The sequence below is a fragment of the Myxocyprinus asiaticus genome, chromosome 4, assembly GCF_019703515.2.
Source record: "Myxocyprinus asiaticus isolate MX2 ecotype Aquarium Trade chromosome 4, UBuf_Myxa_2, whole genome shotgun sequence".
NCBI lineage: Eukaryota > Metazoa > Chordata > Actinopteri > Cypriniformes > Catostomidae > Myxocyprinus > Myxocyprinus asiaticus.
The window spans coordinates 32817180-32835215 of record NC_059347.1 but is presented as its reverse complement, the minus strand read 5'-3'; the positions used below and the strand labels follow the sequence as shown (position 1 = coordinate 32835215).

General features: G+C 41.0%; 1 protein-coding gene across 3 annotated transcripts in view; it reads left to right on the top strand.

The window, feature by feature from the left end:
• Positions 1 to 18036, top strand: part of LOC127433524 (latent-transforming growth factor beta-binding protein 3-like) — a 79925-nt gene that overhangs the window by 34809 nt on the left and 27080 nt on the right. For all 3 annotated transcript variants that reach the window (XM_051685530.1, XM_051685521.1, XM_051685514.1), the window contains exons 2-5: positions 15085 to 15233; positions 16889 to 17012; positions 17159 to 17325; positions 17429 to 17534. In XM_051685530.1, coding sequence (XP_051541490.1) covers positions 15105 to 15233; positions 16889 to 17012; positions 17159 to 17325; positions 17429 to 17534 — 526 coding nt within the window. In that variant the 5' untranslated portion in view covers positions 15085 to 15104. The remainder of the gene's footprint in view (positions 1 to 15084; positions 15234 to 16888; positions 17013 to 17158; positions 17326 to 17428; positions 17535 to 18036) is intronic.

The window sequence follows — 18036 nt, the reverse complement described above, 5'->3', positions numbered from 1 at the left end:
TGGCTTTAGCCCCAAAGCACAAGAATGGATCAAGTGTGACAGAGTTAACGTCAGACATTGTGAAGCGTGAGCTCCCCATATCCCAAGAGAGCATTGTTGGGTTTGAGCTTAATAAAACAACATGTACCATCAAGATCTACACTAGAGAAGTTGATGATGGAGTATAATGCAACGATCCACTCTTATTCCTCACGGTGGCGGATTAGCATTTTTTCTATACAAACATCTTGACATCTGTGAGGGGGAACCGGTACAGCTTGCTGTACATTATCGATTGGGCCAGTGTGACCACAAATGTATGTTTCGTGTATTTGCTGAACTGCAAAACAGAAAGTCAGACAATTATATCTGCATAGGCACTTCAAGGATTAATACAGAAGATTCTTCTGACGATGACTCTTCCTCAGGAGGAAGTGACACCAATTCCTGCTATACAAACACAGCTGATGAAAACTACAACTTATCAGTCTCAAAATCTTAGTCTGTAATGGCCAAGATGTGTGAATTGTTTGAAACAAACCTCTTTTTCTACTGCTCTGACGTGAATGTATTAAGTGAACGTTTCTCAATTTTGGATCAAATGTTCAATGAACGATACAGTAAAATAAGAAAACTGGTGTGAGACGTACGATCGCACGTTCAAATTAAAGATAAAATGTTTTACCCCTGACGTGTGTGTGTGTGTGTGTGTGTGTGTAGTCACAGAGGCCAACATGTAATACCATCCCATCTACTACAATGTTTATGTCTCAAGACAACTTTTCTCCTCCCCACAACTCTCCAGCAAGTGATACTTGTGGCTTGTTGCCCGAATTTAAACAGATGTTTAATTAAATTTAAATGTTTAATTAAAGTTTAATTCTATCAAGTATAAATTATAATTTACGGTAAATTATAATATTATAATTTAACAAACTATTATTTTTAAACTCTTTATTTACAAAGTTTTTAAAGCACACTTCATTCAACTAGGCTACTAAACACAACAATCTGTATCACACAGCATCAAGAAATATAAAATAAGATTTAACACGTTTAATTATATTTTAATAAGTTTAATTGTCTACCACTTCCCCGGTGAACTCAATCGCACAGTGGACGCACTGTCGCGGCAGGAGACGCTCAGGGGAGAGTGGAAGCTCCACCCCCAGGTGGTCCGGCTGATTTGGAGTCAATTCGGCAAGGCACAGGTAGACCTGTTTGCTTCCAGGGAATCCTCCCATTGCCCGCTGTGGTATTCCCTGACCGAGGCCCCCCCCAGCACAGACACACTGGCACACAGCTGGCCCCAGGGTCTGCGCAAATATGCGTTTCCCCCAGTGAGCCTTCTTGCACAGACACAAGGTCAGGGAGGACGAGGATCTGGTAGCATCCTACTGACCCACCCAGGCTTGGTTCTCGGAACTCACGCTCCTCACGACAGCCCCTCCCTGGCAAATTCCCCTGAAGATGGACCTTCTTTCTCAGGGATGAGGCACTATCTGGCACCCGCGACCAGACCTCTGGAACCTCCAAGTCTGGCCCTTGAATGGGATGTGGAAGATCTGAGCGGCCTACCACCCACATTGGTAGACACTATCACTCAGGCCAGGGCCCCCTCTACCAGGGGTTGTAAACTCGGTTCCCTGAGATGAAGGGAACGAGACATTGCTGAATGCTTTGGGGAATTCCTTTTCCACAACGTAGTTGAAGCCTTTGTATCATAACGCCAATCTTATGATTGGCAATGGTGTTTGAGCCCTGCCCTTTTAGGCATGCATTTGCCCTGTATAAGTGGGCACTCACACACCATTTCATCAGAATTTTCTAACTGAGGACAAGAACGCATCACTCGTACCTCGAAACTCTGAAGTAGTAGTGCAGCCAAGTTTGCAATGCCTCGTTCCCTTCATCTAAGGGAACCGAGGTTACATGAATAATCGGAGAAGTTCCCTATCGATTCAGTTCACGAGACATTGCTGAACGCTTTGAGTCCCATTACGGCATGCCACGTAACACCCTTGGATGCACCAGAGTATAAAACATATAAGAATATGTATATAAGGTCACAGGCCCGTCGAGCGGTGACTTAGTATAATATCTCTTTAGTTGGTATGAATATGAATAATCCCACATGGTGAAAACCAGATGGGAAATTAATCTTAGTCTGAGGATGTGTATGAGTCATATAATACACACACTATAATTTAACCCCTTCGCACCAGAGGTAGGGAGGGAGGTTTTATTATTTTTATTGGAAGTGCTTGTGACTTCTAGTGGGAGTAAATTGGGTAGTGGCCTACACAGGCAACTGTATTAAAATATAACAGGTAGCCTGCCCGTGATAAGGGGCTCTGGCTCACCCACCGGGTGTTGGAATAGTAAGTTCTCTAGACAGAGGGGACTCGTGAAACAATGGATGCCACGTTTAGGTTATAAAACCTTGCGAACATGTTTTGTGAAGACCATCCTGCTGCAAAGCATATATCCTGTAGGGATATACCATTTGTCCATGCCCATGAAGAGGCCATGCCTCTAGTTGAATGCACTTTCATGCCAATAGGGCATCTCACGCCCTGTGATTTATAAGCGAGGGCGATCGCATCAACGATCCAGTGAGACAGCCTTTGTTTGGAGATGGACATGCCTTTTGTGCCTCCTCCATAACAAACAAAGAGCTGATCTGACAGTCTAAACTGGCGAGTGCGCTCCACATGCGTGTGCAATGCCCACACGGGCATAATAAATGCGCTAACTGCTCCTCATTAGGAGGTGGAGAAGTGAAAACTTGTAAGTGCACTATCCGAGCCCTAAAGGGTGTGGAAAGCACCTTAGGTACATAGACTTTTTTGGGTTTGATGGTGGCTTTTGAAAGCACAGGACTGAATTCCAGACATGAACTGTCAACTGACAGCGCCTGTATATCACCAACCCTTTTGAATGAGGCCAGAGCCAACAGCAATACCGTCTTTAAAGAGAGCACACGTAACTCAACGGATTCCAAAAGTTCAAAAGGGGGGCTCTTGAGCACCCTAAGCACCAGATTCAAGTCCCATGTTGGAACCGTAGCAGGGCGAGGGGGGTTCAAGCACCTTGCTCCCCTAAGGAACTTTATGATTAGATCTTGTCTGCCTATAGAGGACCCGAGCCTCTGGGGTGTGAAATGCTGAGATTGTCGCTATATAAACCTTAAGCGTTGACGGAGTAAGACCTGCTTCCAACCGCTCTTGAAGGAATGTAAGGATCTCCGTTATGGGGCAATTCAGACCAGTCCACAAACACACGCCATTTTAGTGCATAGAGGCATCTCGTAGATGGCACTCTAGCCTGCAAAATGGTGTTTATTACAGACTAAGCCAATTCTGGCTCGTTCGTTGCTCTCCGTTCAGGGGCCATACGTGTAGGTTCCACAGCTCTGGCTGGGGATGCCAAATTGTGCCCTGTGTTTGAGAGAACAGATCCCTCCTCAGCGGAATTTCCCATGGAGAGCCACCTAATATCTCCATCATTTCAGGAAACCATGGTTCATGGCGCCGAAATGGCCCAACCAACAGAACCATTTCCTTGTCCTCTTGGACTTTGCTTACGACAGCGTGGAGGAGATGTATAGGGGGAAACGCATATTTGCGTGTTGTCGGCCACTTGTGGGCCAAGGCGTCCACTCCCTGTGGGGCTTGGAACATGGAATTGTTGGAGTTGAGTTGAACCCCCGAAAAGGAGATTTGTTGGCTGGGGGAAAGTGTGCTTTTCGCCCATTTCACATTGATACCCAGGCTGTTCAAATGATGAAGTATAATGTCCCTGTGCTCACATAGCAGAGCCTCTGATTGGGCCAGTAATAGCCAATCATCGAGGTAATTTAGAATGTGCATGCCATTCATCTTCAAAGGGGCAGGCGCCGCATCGACACGTTTCGTGAATGTGCACGGTGCCAGAGACAATCCACAGGGAAGGACTTTGAATTGATATGTCATCGCTTCTAACACAAATCTCAAGAACAGCCTGTGGCGTGGTACAATTAGGATATGAAAGTACACGTCCTTTAGATCTATTGACACAAACCAGTCCTGTGGGCGGATGTGCGATAAGATCTGAGTTAACATCTTGAATGGCCGTTTTGCCAGCACGTGATTCAAGTGTCTCAGATCTAAGATCGACCGAAGACCGCCATCTTTCTTTGGAAAGAAAGGGTAGCAGCTGTAAAACTCTTTGCGGCCGCGGCAGCTCAGAACAACCTCTATTACATCAGACAAAATGCTGTTGAAGTGAGGCGGTCTGCGTGCAAACTGGATCGAATACCCAATCTGACATGCCCATAAGCGGCCACCCGTAATGCGCGGGTGGGCTCCGAGTTTTGTGCGTGTGTTGAGGGGAGCTGCTGTTTATAAGATGGGAGCATTTTGTGTGGAGTGTGGGTTGATTTTTCTCTGAGATGCCCGGAAGCATGCCATGTGATAGCGAAACGCGCAAGCGGGTGCAGATAACGGGCACAGATAGCTGCCACATATCAGACGGGAGCTTCTCGCTCAGAGCGTTAATAACTCATCTTAAGACAAATGCTTTTGTGAAAAATATTATGTGCCTAAGACTTTTGCACAGTACTGTATATATATATGAAAGGATCCAGCTCCTGCCTGGATGCTGCGGGAAGCGGGTAGATGTCTCGCTGAGCAAAGAACCCGATCCGGCTGCGAGGTGGAGAGACTTCTTCGCCGGAACACTAGAGGGGGCTGGTGATCCTCGCTGCAGGCGCTGAGAGTCATGCGAAGAATGTGCTGATGTGTCTGCAGGGAATCACGTCCGCTGATGGGTGTCCATCGACGGTGAAGAGAGAGCTGATCCAGGTGCGAAGTCAAGACAAGATGATGTCGGTCTTGAAGGAATACAGTTCTGAAGAAATGGTGTGTGAGTACTCGCTTATATAGGGCAAATGCACACCTAAAAGGCTGGGGCTCAAACACCATTGCCAATCATAAGATTGCCGTTATGATACAAAGACTTCAGCTAGGTCGTGGAAAAGGAATTCCCCAAAGCATCCAGCAATGTTTCGTGAACTGAATCGATAGGGAACTCTACATTTACAGTATTTACATTTAATATTTGTTTAGACTTTAATCATATCTTGGTTAACTATGTCGTGTCTAAGTTGAGTTTTAACATTATTACAGTATAACAATTACACTATAACTATAACACACATGCAAACAAACCAAAATACACATTTACATGTGTGTGTGCATATCACATGGTGCCTTGCATCAGGCTTAGGAAAGCCAAGAGAGTATTTCTGATTAGTTGTGATTAGTTGTGATTTAACATGATTTTATCACAAAGGTAATCAGTATTGATATTGTCTTGGCAAAGGAACTGCTTAACATTACAGGAATGATGAAGATATTCAGAAAAGACAGTTGATAGTAGTTGTCTAAAGAAATGTTTTTGTTAGGGGTCTGGGTAGCTCAGCGAGTACTGACGCTGACTACCACCCCTGGAGTCGCGAGTTCAAATCCAGGGTGTGCTGAGTGACTCCAGCCAGGTCTCCTAAGCAACCAAATTGGCCCGGCTGCTAGGGAGGGTAGAGTCACATGGGGTAACCTCCTCATGGTCGCGATTAGTGGTTCTCGCTCTAAATAGGGCGCGTGGTAAGTTGTGCATGGATCACGAAGAGTAGTACGAGTCTCCACATGCTGGGAGTCTCCGCAGTGTCATGCACAACGAGCCACGTGATGTGCGGATTGATGGTCTCAGAAGCGGAGGCAACTGGGACTTGACCTCCGCCACCCGGATTGAGGTGAGTAACCGCGCCACCACGAGGACCTACTAAGTAGTGGGAATTGGGCATTCCAAATTGGGGAGAAAAGGGGATAAAAAAATTAAAAAAGAAAAAAAATTATGTTTTTGTATTGTTTTTTAAATAAATGTAGTCTATCAAATTTTCTAAGTACAAAATGTTAAATTATGTGGATTTTTAAACATGATTTGGACGTGAAAACAGTTGTAACACTCGTTTGTAAAATGCTATATAAGACATTATGCCCAACTTAAGTGAAATATACTGGTTACCACTTTTTTACAGCGCACATCTGAATACAGATTTGTGTGGAAATGCTGTTGACAAATGTAAAAGTATCATTCAAATAAAGTCATATTTTGTAGACAGTGACCAAAAAGAGACAAGTCATACAAGTCATCCTGCTTCATTGTTAGTGTATTTCAAAGATCCTGGTTCAAATGCCACATTATTAAATACAAAAATACATTTTAATGCAATATATGCAACAAAAGCTAATACAATATCATTTAAATAGACCATAAAATATCATCAGTCTGATGATAGAGACATGGATCGTAGTGAAAGAAAGGCGTGGTTTGTATAGCACATCCTACCTCGCAACCCCTGTATGAATTTTACAGATATCTTTCTTTCGATCTGTTTTCAGAGTATGTTGTTTATTTGTTCTAGTAACAAGTATGGTAAATTTAGTAATATGATCATTTAATAATATCACACATTTGAAATTCTATTGTAGTTCAGACATTTATATTTCAGTTCTTCTTAGAGACTTTAGAAACTGAAGGTGAGTGAATTTACCTAAAGTTTGTTGTCTTACAAACAAAATATCAGCTGGTACTATACCAAATTCTTTTATTTCAAGTTTTATGTTAACATGGTTGTATTTATCAGCCAATATATGAAAAAAGAAACAATGTCTATCTGGAATGATAATCTGTGTCTTTAGTTTATCTAATGATACATCAGTTGTACACAATGTGTATTGAACTACGGAAAGGGACAAAAAGTGTGTTTTGATCGTGTTTTTTGAAGTCATGAATAGTGTTAAAAGTACATTAAGCGTATCAGAGTCTGAGACAAGAGTTAGTGCATCCTTTAGTTTTCAGTAATATTTTAAAATATACTTTACATAAATGAGTCCTCACAGGTGTAAACTTTAATTGTAAAGTGTGTTATATTCCTATTTTCATCAAAGGATGATCCCCATACATATCCACAGAGCCTAAAACTGCTCCTGGAGTTAATACAGTTCTGTAAAAAAAAATTTAACATCAGATCTGTGAACCAAAATAATTGTGTTAGAGCATGGCCTGTCTGTCTTTGTGTGTGACAACGACAACTTAACAGAGCATGTGTAGTTTTTAGCGGTATAATTTGAGATAGAAGGCTATCTGATATTTGAATTAAGGAAAACATCTATACTCAACTGTTTATGCTGATGTCATGTGACCTGCACCATAGAAAGTCATAAGATGGCTACAACTGCACTTTTAAAAAAAGTCTTACGCAGTGTCATGTGATATTTCACATATTTACTCTATTTTACAAAATAACATTGTCTGACTTATGCATTCAAAGAGATAATTTTACCAAAACTACGATTAGTCTCATACACTGAATGAATGAGTAGGACAAAGTACAAAACATCCAGATCAGCTTCAAATCGTGAACCACAGCAGATCAGTATGCAATGTATGCTTATCATAAATTGGTGTGTTTTTTAATAACAACCATTTTCTTACTAATTTATGACATTGAATTTGGTTTAATAGGTTTTATGAGAACTCAATATAAAACTTGTTTGAATTTAAACAAAAGTTCACATTTCTTTTATTTATTTCATAGTTGTACTGTGTTACAGGGGTTTACCCTTCCTCTCTGTTTTCATAAACCCGGGTGCAATGACTGTATCAGAAGGCTAAGACTAAATGATTCAGTGGGATTGTTAAGATAGATTGATCATTTATGACTAAATAAATACATATTTAATGTCTTTGGTTGAGTTCTAAATCTACTTGTACTCTCTAATTAAGTGTGACCGTTACATTTACAGTGTTAAAAGAAAATTGCAAGTGCTTACCTTAAAACATTATTTTTAATATTTTTGGAACTATTATTATTTTACTATTTTCATCACAAATTAGGGAGTACATGCTCACCAGGCTTATGTTTGCTGCATCTACCCCAAAATGATGTCTCTGCCATTTGAAATAATATGAATACAACAGTGATTAATCACTTATTCAATATTATCATGACTGTGCTAAAATCACATTTTCTATGTTTATTGTTGTTTCAGTGTCTAAACTGAAGATTTTAAAGAGTGAGATTAAGAAATATCTGTAATTATTTGAGATATTTCATTGTATTGTTGTATGACTGCCCTCCTGGTATGGTGACTGTCATTCTTATGAAACTGTACATATATAACAATTTTAAAATTAAAGGCTATGTATGTTTGTCAAAAAATGACAAAGACCAAAAAGATGAAAAATGTCAATACTAATACTTCATTACCCTGTTAGAAGAGGACAATGATTATACATCACTTGGTCTTTTCTGCAAGTTTAAATAAGTCTTTTCTCTAGTATAAGCTTTATGTTTTAGTGTGTGCTGACCAGATGGAGTGAGTTTTGTTGGTGTTAAACATATTGGGACTGGCCAGCCTTATCTTTAAGTTTCACGACCAGAAGACTAATGTGGATTTATGTGTGTGTGTGCGTGCATGCCTGTGTGTGTGTGTGCGTTTGGAGGCGGTTTAGTGAGAGATGTATAAACTTTAAAAACATAGTTTTAGACACAGCTGCTAGTTAAATGACTGGTGTAAGTACTCTTGCTTATCCATATTCGTTTAAACTTAGTAAAATTAAAAGTATTTACATGTAATTAAACCTTACTTTTGTAGAAGAGGTTATGATATAGAATGTCGTGTTAAGCAACCTAGTTGTAGAGTTTAAAAATCATTACATTGTTAATTTTATAGAGTGAGGTTATAAGAGAGGGGTACAAAATGATAGTTTAAAACTTAATTTATTCTTCACATTATTTCAGTTGTAAGCAAAAATGAATCATGTTTAAGTAGTGTACACATTTATGATTGATAATAAGAGCATAAATGTGTCAGGGTTGTATGTGTTTTGTTCTATGCCATGTTTGTTCCTGTTTCCTTGTCATGTGATCTTATCATGTGGTCCCCTGGTCATGTGATTTCATGTTTCCCTTCCATGTTCATGTGTCTTGTTTTCATTGGTTTATTGTCTAGTTACCTTGTTATCAGTTCTGTCTTGTCATTGGTTATCATTGTCATGTTTCTCCCTTGTCCATGTATTTAAGCCTCATGTTTGCCATTTTCCATTGTCAGGTATTGTTTGTGTAACGTTGTGTTATGGTTTATGCCAAGTTCATAGTCAAGTCATGTTAAGTCAAGTTCATGTTTATGTTTTGTTCAAGTCAAGTTTAATCAAGTTCGTGTTTTTGTTTTGTTCACGTTTGGAGTTATGTTTTTTTTGGATATCACGTTTGTAAATAAAACTGCACTTGGGTTCTTCACATCATCATCGTCTTCATCTGCCTGTCATTGCTGCCAGCTACGTTACAGAATACCTAACCGATCAAAATGAACCCAGCAATCCAGCTTCTGCATCTTCACCAGGGGAATCGATCCCTGGAAAATTATGTGGAGGACTTCTGCGCTCTGGCCTGCCGGATGGACTTTAATGAAGTCACCCTCAAGGACATTTTCTGGGTGGGATTGAATGAGCCAATCTCTTCCCTGATGCCTAACGGTCGCTGTCCCCTCAATCTGGCTCAGTATATCGACCTTGCCCTGCAGATAATTGGTTCTACGTTCACTGTGGGGGAGGCGGATGCCAAGCCAGAGTCCCACGTCATGGCCGCCGAGCCAGAGTCCCACGTCATGGCCGCCAAGCCAGAGTTCCACGAGTTCCTCATCATGGTTGCTGAGCTAGCACCATCTTTTGCCATGGAACCTGAATCTGCTCCATGCCATTTCACAGCAACGCCTCAGCCTGCTCCATGCCATGTCACAGCAATGCTTCAGCCTGCTCCATGCCAGGTCACAGTCGCGCCTGAGCCTGCTCCATGCCATGTCACAGCCGCGCCTGAGCCTGCTCCATGCCATGTCACAGCCACGCCTCAGCCTGCTCCATGCCATGTCACAGCCACGCCTGAGCCTGCTCCATGCCATGTCACAGCCGCGCCTGAGCCTGCTCCATGCCATGTCACAGCCACGCCTGAGACTGCTCTATGCCATGTCACAGCAAAGCTTCAGTCTGCTCCATGCAATGTCTCAGGCTCATCTCTGGTCAACGAGCCAGTGGCCAAGCCTGCACGTTCAACGAGCCAATGCCCACGTCTGCCATGGCCAACGAACCAGCGTTGCAAGCCTCGTCCGTCCCAGAGCCAGCGTTGCAAACCTCGTCCATTCCAGAGCTATCTCTCACTGGGCTATTTGAGTTGGAATTGGTTCCCGCCCTTGTGCCCGCCCTGAGTTCTCCTGATCAGCCGGTTACCCCCAAGCCACCAGCTCGATCATCGCCCTCTGAGATATCCCAGACACGGAGAACTTTCGAACCTCTGACTCCGCCTAGACCCTCCGAGCCCTGGACTCCACCTTGGCCTGTCGATCCCTCGACATCACCTCAGCTCTACTTTCCCGCGGCTCCACCGCAGTCCTTCAGCTTGTTGGCTTTACCGGGGTCCCTCGTCCCTCCAGCTCCTCCTTGGTCTGTCAGTCACTTGGCTCCACCTTGGCTCTCCAATTCTCTAGCTACGCCTCGTCTCTCCGATCCTTCAGCTCCACCAGGGACCTCCTTCCCTATGGCTCCATCTTGGTCCTCCGTCAGGCACAGGAACAGTTTTTCCCCCAGGTTATCCATCTCATGAACAGTTAAAACTGCCCCTTTGAGCAATAATTAATGTGCAATACACAGCTTAGTCTTTTTATATTATCCAACACGTCCTACCTCTTCTGCCATTACATTCCCTTGCACTGTACATAACCGATTTGTATTTAGATTTGCACTACATATGTGTATGTGTGTGTGTATGTATGTATGTATGTAAGTATATGTATGTATATATATATATATATATATATATATTCATATATGTGTATATGTGTATATATGCGTATATTTATGTACAGTTGCCTCAAAAGTTTGCATACCCTGGAAGAAATTGTGAAATTTTGCCATTGATTTAGAAAATATGACTGATCATGCAAAAAAACTGTCTTTTATTTAAGGATAGTGATCATATGAAGCCATTTATTATCACATAGTTGTTTGGCTCCTTTTTAAATCATAATGGTAACAGAAATCACCCAAATGGCACTGATCAAAAGTTTACATTCCCTTGAATGTATGGCCTTGTTACAGACACATAAGGTGACACACACAAGTTTAAATGGTAATTAAAGGTTAATTTCCCATACCTGTGGCTTTTAAAATTGCAATTAGTGTCTGTGTATAAATAGTCAATGAGTTTGTTAGCTTTCACGTGGATGCACTGAGCAGGCTAGATACTGAGCTATGGGGAGCAGAAAAGAACTGTCAAAAGACCTGCGTAACAAAGTAATGGAACTTTATAAAGATGGAAAAGGATATAAAAAGATATCCTAAGCCTTGAAAATGCCAGTTAGTACTGTTCAATCACTTATTAAGAAGTGGAAAATTCTGGGATCTCTTGATACCAAGCCAAGGTCAGGTAGACCAAGAAAGATTTCAGCCACAACTGCCAAAAGAATTTTTCGGGATACAAAGAAAAACCCACAGGTAACCTCAGGAGAAATACAGGCTGCTCTGGAAAAAGACAGTGCGGTTGTTTCAAGGAGCACAATACTTGTTGACCCCTCTCCAAACATAGTGCTTATTGTTGTGACCATAAAGCTCTATTTTGGTCTTGTCACTCCAAATAACAGTGTGCCAGAAGCTGTGAGGCGTGTCTTTCTGGCAACTCGACCATGCAGCTCATTTTTGTTCAAGTATCGTCGTATTGTGCTCCTTGAAACAACCACACCATCTTTTTCCAGAGCAGCCTGTATTTCTCCTGAGGTTACCTGTGGGTTTTTCTTTGTATCCCGAACAATTCTTCTGGCAGTTGTGGCTGAAATCTTTCTTGGTCTACCTGAACTTGGCTTAGTATCAAGAGATCCCCGAATTTTACACTTCTTAATAAGTGATTGAACATTACTAACTGGCATTTTCAAGGCTTTGGATACCTTTTTTGCCAACAGTCACTCCTTATCTAACACACACACCTGGTCAACCACACTCATAAGTCCCGCCCCTCCCTTATTTTATCAATCAATCAATCTTTTATCTCATCCATCAATCACATTTTGACATATGGTGAATTATATTGAATACTCCAGTCTGTTTTTCAGTCTCAGTCCATTCCTGCTCAGAACCATAAGCACACAGATAAACTCAGGAAAGCTGTAATTGTTTCCTTGTGTCCTCCTCATCAAGCTACAATGGAAGGCCAGCCAAAGTCTGCTACTGCCAGGTTTATTATACAAACAGATACAAACACAATAAGCTCATACATTACAGTGTATTTGTGTTCTTCATAATATCTCCCAGTTGTCTAATTTCTGACCTTGTAATTTTCTTGTTACAATGGCAAACATATGGAACATAGCAGGAACAAAACCAACAATGCAACATGGGACAGTACACCTCAAAGGGCTGGACAGAATAGTATAGTAATGTGTACTTGTGTGTCTGGACTTAGACATTGTCAAAGGTATCAGGTGTACAGTCAATTGTCCATAACATCATCTGCTTATTGTTATGAAGCATGCACACCTATGGCAAAAAATATAATTCTTGATTATTTCCCATGATATTGTAATTGCGATTATTACTGTCCATTCAAAGGATTGTATAGGCTATTCTTTATGTAGGCTACACATTGAAAACAAGCTGAGAATGTGTTTCTTTATTATTTAAAAAAAAAAAAAAAAAAAAAAAAATATATACAGGTGCATCTCAATAAATTAGAATGTCGTGGAAAAGTTCATTTATTTCAGTAATTCAACTCAAATTGTGAAACTCGTGTATTAAATAAATTCAATGCACACAGACTGAAGTAGTTTAAGTCTTTGGTTCTTTTAATTGTGATGATTTTGGCTCACATTTAACAAAAACCCACCAATTCACTATCTCAAAAAATTAGAATATGGTGACATGCCAATCATCTAATCAACTCAAAACAGCTGCAAAGGTTACCTGAGCCTTCAAAATGGTCTCTCAGTTTGGTTCACTAGGCTACACAATCATGGGGAAGACTGCTGATCTGACAGTTGTCCAGAAGACAATCATTGACACCCTTCACAAGGAGGGTAAGCCACAAACATTCATTGCCAAAGAAGCTGGCTGTTCACAGAGTGCTGTATCCAAGCATGTTAACAGAAAGTTGAGTGGAAGGAAAAAGTGTGGAAGAAAAAGATGCACAACCAACTGAGAGAACCGCAGCCTTATGAGGATTGTCAAGAAAAATTGATTCAAGAATTTGGGTGAACTTCACAAGGAATGGACTGAGGCTGGGGTCAAGGCATCAAGAGCCACCACACACAGGCGTGTCAAGGAATTTGGCTACAGTTGTCGTATTCCTCTTGTTAAGCCACTCCTGAACCACAGACAATGTCAGAGGAGTCTTACCTGGGCTAAGGAGAAGAAGAACTGGACTGTTGCCCAGTGGTCCAAAGTCCTCTTTTCAGATGAGAGCAAGTTTTGTATTTCATTTGGAAACCAAGGTCCTAGAGTCTGGAGGAAGGGTGGAGAAGCTCATAGCCCAAGTTGCTTGAAGTCCAGTGTTAAGTTTCCACAGTCTGTGATGATTTGGGGTGCAGTGTCATCTGCTGGTGTTGGTCCATTGTGTTTTTTGAAAACCAAAGTCACTGCACCCATTTACCAAGAAATTTTGGAGCACTTCATGCTTCCTTCTGCTGACCAGCTTTTTAAAGATGCTGATTTCATTTTCCAGCAGGATTTGGCACCTGCCCACACTGCCAAAAGCACCAAAAATTGGTTAAATGACCATGGTGTTGGTGTGCTTGACTGGCCAGCAAACTCACCAGACCTGAACCCCATAGAGAATCTATGGGGTATTGTCAAGAGGAAACTGAGAAACAAGAGACCAAAAAAATGCAGATGAGCTGAAGGCCACTGTCAAAGAAACCTGGGCTTCCATACCACCTCAGCAGTGCCACAAACTGATCACCTCCATGCCACGCCGAATTGAGGCAGTAATTAAAGCAAAAGGAGCCCCTACCAAGTATTGAGTACATATACAGTAAATGAACATACTTTCCAGAAGGCCAACAATTCACTAAAAATGTTTTTTTTATTGGTCTTATGATGTATTCTAATTTGTTGAAATAGTGAATTGGTGGGTTTTTGTTAAATGTGAGCCAAAATCATCACAATTAAAAGAACCAAAGACTTAAACTACCTCAGTCTGTGTGCATTGAATTTATTTAATACATGGGTTTCACAATTTGAGTTGAATTACTGAAATAAATGAACTTTTCCACGACATTCTAATTTATTGAGATGCACCTGTATATATATATATATATATATATATATATATATATATATATATATTTAAAATATCAGTAAATCAACATAGTGCTGAAATGGTTAACTTCACATTGACTTTCTTAGTTGCATAAAAAACAATACTTGAATATATTGTAGGCACAGAATGCAAGCAAAGGAAATGTCTGTGATTTGCTCCTTTGCTCAACCACTGCAAAAATGCCATATTTGTCCCCAAATTAAATGTTTTCTTAACTGTAAATCCATAACTTTGGCAACTGTTACATTCTTTGCATTAAATATTTGGTCTCTCCAGGCTTGCTATAGTTTGTCTCTTATTTACTGTAAATCATCAGCTGTGTTTTTGAAATGGAACTTTTCATTTGCTTCCTTTTTCCTTTTTCTTCAGCAGTCACCAAATATACTGATGAATAAATCAAAGAGTAGATATTCATACAGTAGAACAGAACAGAATAATAAACAGACACTGGATTTTTGCCATTTGAAACACATGAGCTGTTATTAAATACTTTTGCTTGTGCCAGTGTTCCAGAATAACCTGGTTAGGCCTGGCCTGATACTTCAGCCCACATTGGGGAGCTCTAACCAGACCCTAGCCTTTAAACACACCGTAGTTTAAAGCAGATAGTGTGCATCCATGTTTAAACCGCTTTTGTGTTCTTGAAAATCAAATGCACTCAAATCAAATGCAGTTTCTCTTGTGGAATCTCTTTCTGTTTGCAGTGGTGTGTCCTCTCACCTGTATGAATGGAGGAGTGTGTAGTACTCGTACACACTGTCTCTGCCCACCAGGCTTCACTGGACGCCTCTGCCAGTACCCTGTTCGAACTCAAGCTTCTCGTGGCAACAAGCAGCCCGTCTACACCCTGCAGGTAATGATCTTCTTCAGCTCACTTACTGGCCCTATTTGCCCTGGCATTAGCATCCATCTTGGGTGATCTGATTACAAGTGGTCAGGCGAGACAGATAGTTGTTTACACCTGATAATAATCTTCGCCATCTGTGGCTACTTGTGGTCCAACATTGTTTGCATGGGAAATCAACATTCTACTTTCAAATGTTCATGGACCCTGAAATCGACCTTGAATTACTGACAAGCACCACTCCTGATCAGTCATTTTTGCTTCAATTCAAACATGTTCACCTTTCCATCTAGTGGTACTGATAGCGCATTGCGTGAGCATCCTCTGAGACACGGGTTCTGGACCCATAAAAAACAGGAAGTAATCTTGTTCACATTAAAAATCGTGAGCATGTTTCAGAGGTTGTATTTTTGCTCTAAAATTACATTTTTACTCCAATGATGGTTAGGTTTAGGGTTGGGGTTTGTGTTAGGGAGTTAGGTTAATAAAATATGCATTCCTGTTTTGTTTTTTTATTTACAACTAAAAAAACAACTCGCTTTTGGGGCCACGCTGTGGATAATTTCTTCTGAACAACACTTCCAGCTTAAGCCACTGGGGACAGTTGTTTGAATATCGGTAAGCACAGACCACATTCAGGAGCAGGGCCACCGATAAGGGGGGACAACTGGACCTTTTGTCCCAGGCCTGGGCTTGAGGGGGGCCCGACCAGACTGGAGGGGCCCACAGAAAGGCTGTTCCATATTGTTGAGACGGGGATATATACATGGAGACAGTGTGCAGTAGCAAAAGTGAAAGATCAACTACAGTATTTACTAGGTACTAACCCTAAACCTAACCTCAACCCTAACCTTAACCCATATTAATTACATGTAGTTACCTAATATTACTCAGTACTTTCTTGAGTAAGTACACTGTAATGCAAGTATACTGAAAGTACACGTACTTTAAAATAAAGTGCAACCAAAATCTGTGCATCATTTCTCCCCACTAAACTAGAATTCTAATCTTTAGTCAATTACTTATATTAAATGAACTTAGGACGTGCCTGCTTCACATGATCTGTGTCACTGCATGTTGAAATCAGGTATACTGAAGATTTTCCATGAAGTCATGTATACAGTATGTAGGTGCTTTCCCCATTTATTTATTATTTTTCCTGATTAGATAGTTGTTTTCTTTCTGTACATAGACAGCAAAGTTTAAAATGCTTGTTTAATCACAGTGGATGATTGACAAGTGAGTAGCCGTTCGTTCCTTTCATGTTGACTGAGACGCATCAGGACAGATAAGCCTTTGTACTACAAAAGTGATGTGGTCACATGCTTTCTGGATACTTCTGAATGTGGTTTGTGTCATCTAATCACAAAACATTTTGGATACTGTTTACGCCTGTCTTTAGTACTGTCAACTTGTGATCTGATCACCAGAGATGGATGTTTATACTAAGCATAAATGTGGTCACTACATTGGCTTGATTATAAAATGCACCCCAAGGAAAATTGACAGACAGATGGGGGCAGAACCACATCCATAGCAGGCTGAGATAAATAGAAAGAATATTCAAATATTTGATGCAGTGGAAAATGTCTCCTGTCCCTTGAGGGTTTTGTGTAGACACTGATCTTTGTTTAGATTAATTTATGACTGATGAATCTCTACAGGGGATGCCTGAGTCTCAGGGTCTGTCTGAGCAGGGCGGCACAGGGGGGCGACAGCAACTAGCACAGACTCGCTCTATATTCACACTACCTTTATCACAAGGTGCTGGGCACCACTCCTCTGAAGGTATTTTTCAGCTTTACTGAACTGTCCTTTATTAGTTTTATTAGCTTTATTAGTTTACATTCATACTTAATGCTGTTTTACATATAATTATAAACATTAAAAAAATACCTCTTGTTTTTTGGCTCTCTTTAAATCCATCTTTCCAGTGCAGTTCAATGTCCGTGTTCTTCATGCGCCAGACACTTCAGTTGTCATTCATCCTTTTGACCAATCAGAGAACAAGCCTCACAATACCAAGACTGTGACCCGCTTTCCTCCACAGACACATAAGCCCAAGGGGAGGTGCTTCCAGGAAACCACACCCAAACAGACTGTGAGTGGCCGTATTAGATGGGATGTTACTGATAATATGGTTTTTCGGTGAAATTAATTTCCAAGATTAAAAACGCACTATTTCTCTTTCTCTCTTTTTGTAGTGTAGTAGCAACCCTCTCCCTGGTCTGACCAATCAGGAAGACTGCTGTGGCAGTGTGGGTAATTCCTGGGGCCAAAACAAATGTTACAAATGCCCTTTACTACCTTGTAAGTACCTTGTAAGTAATTAATGAATACAAACACTTCATTGAAAAAATGTTTCTATTTAGATCTTTTCTATTTAGATCTTTCCCCATTTTAAATCACCCTGTCATAGCTTGACTGGTGGGAATGTGTCATTGCTGTCCTGGAGATAAATTTCAATATATGCCTTTTATCAGTGTGAGTGGATGTGTGTTAGTACGAGTGTTTGCATTTGAGTGTGTGTGAATGTCTGCAAGTGTCTTAGCAACATCTCCATATTTTCCTATGCTACACCCTTTGCAGTAAAAGGAGACAAAAGTGAAGGTTGGAAAAACGGATGAAAATTTTTTGGCTTTGGCAAAAACCTCTCTGGAAAGTCACTATGTCTCTGGTCTCACATGTTCTTATACAGAAGAGAAAACATCAAGCTTAAGAGAAAAGTTCCCACTGAGGCCTTTCTCTATCTTTTGCCCACACATACAAGCGCAAACACACACACGCACACACGTTGGTGTGGCTATCCTTA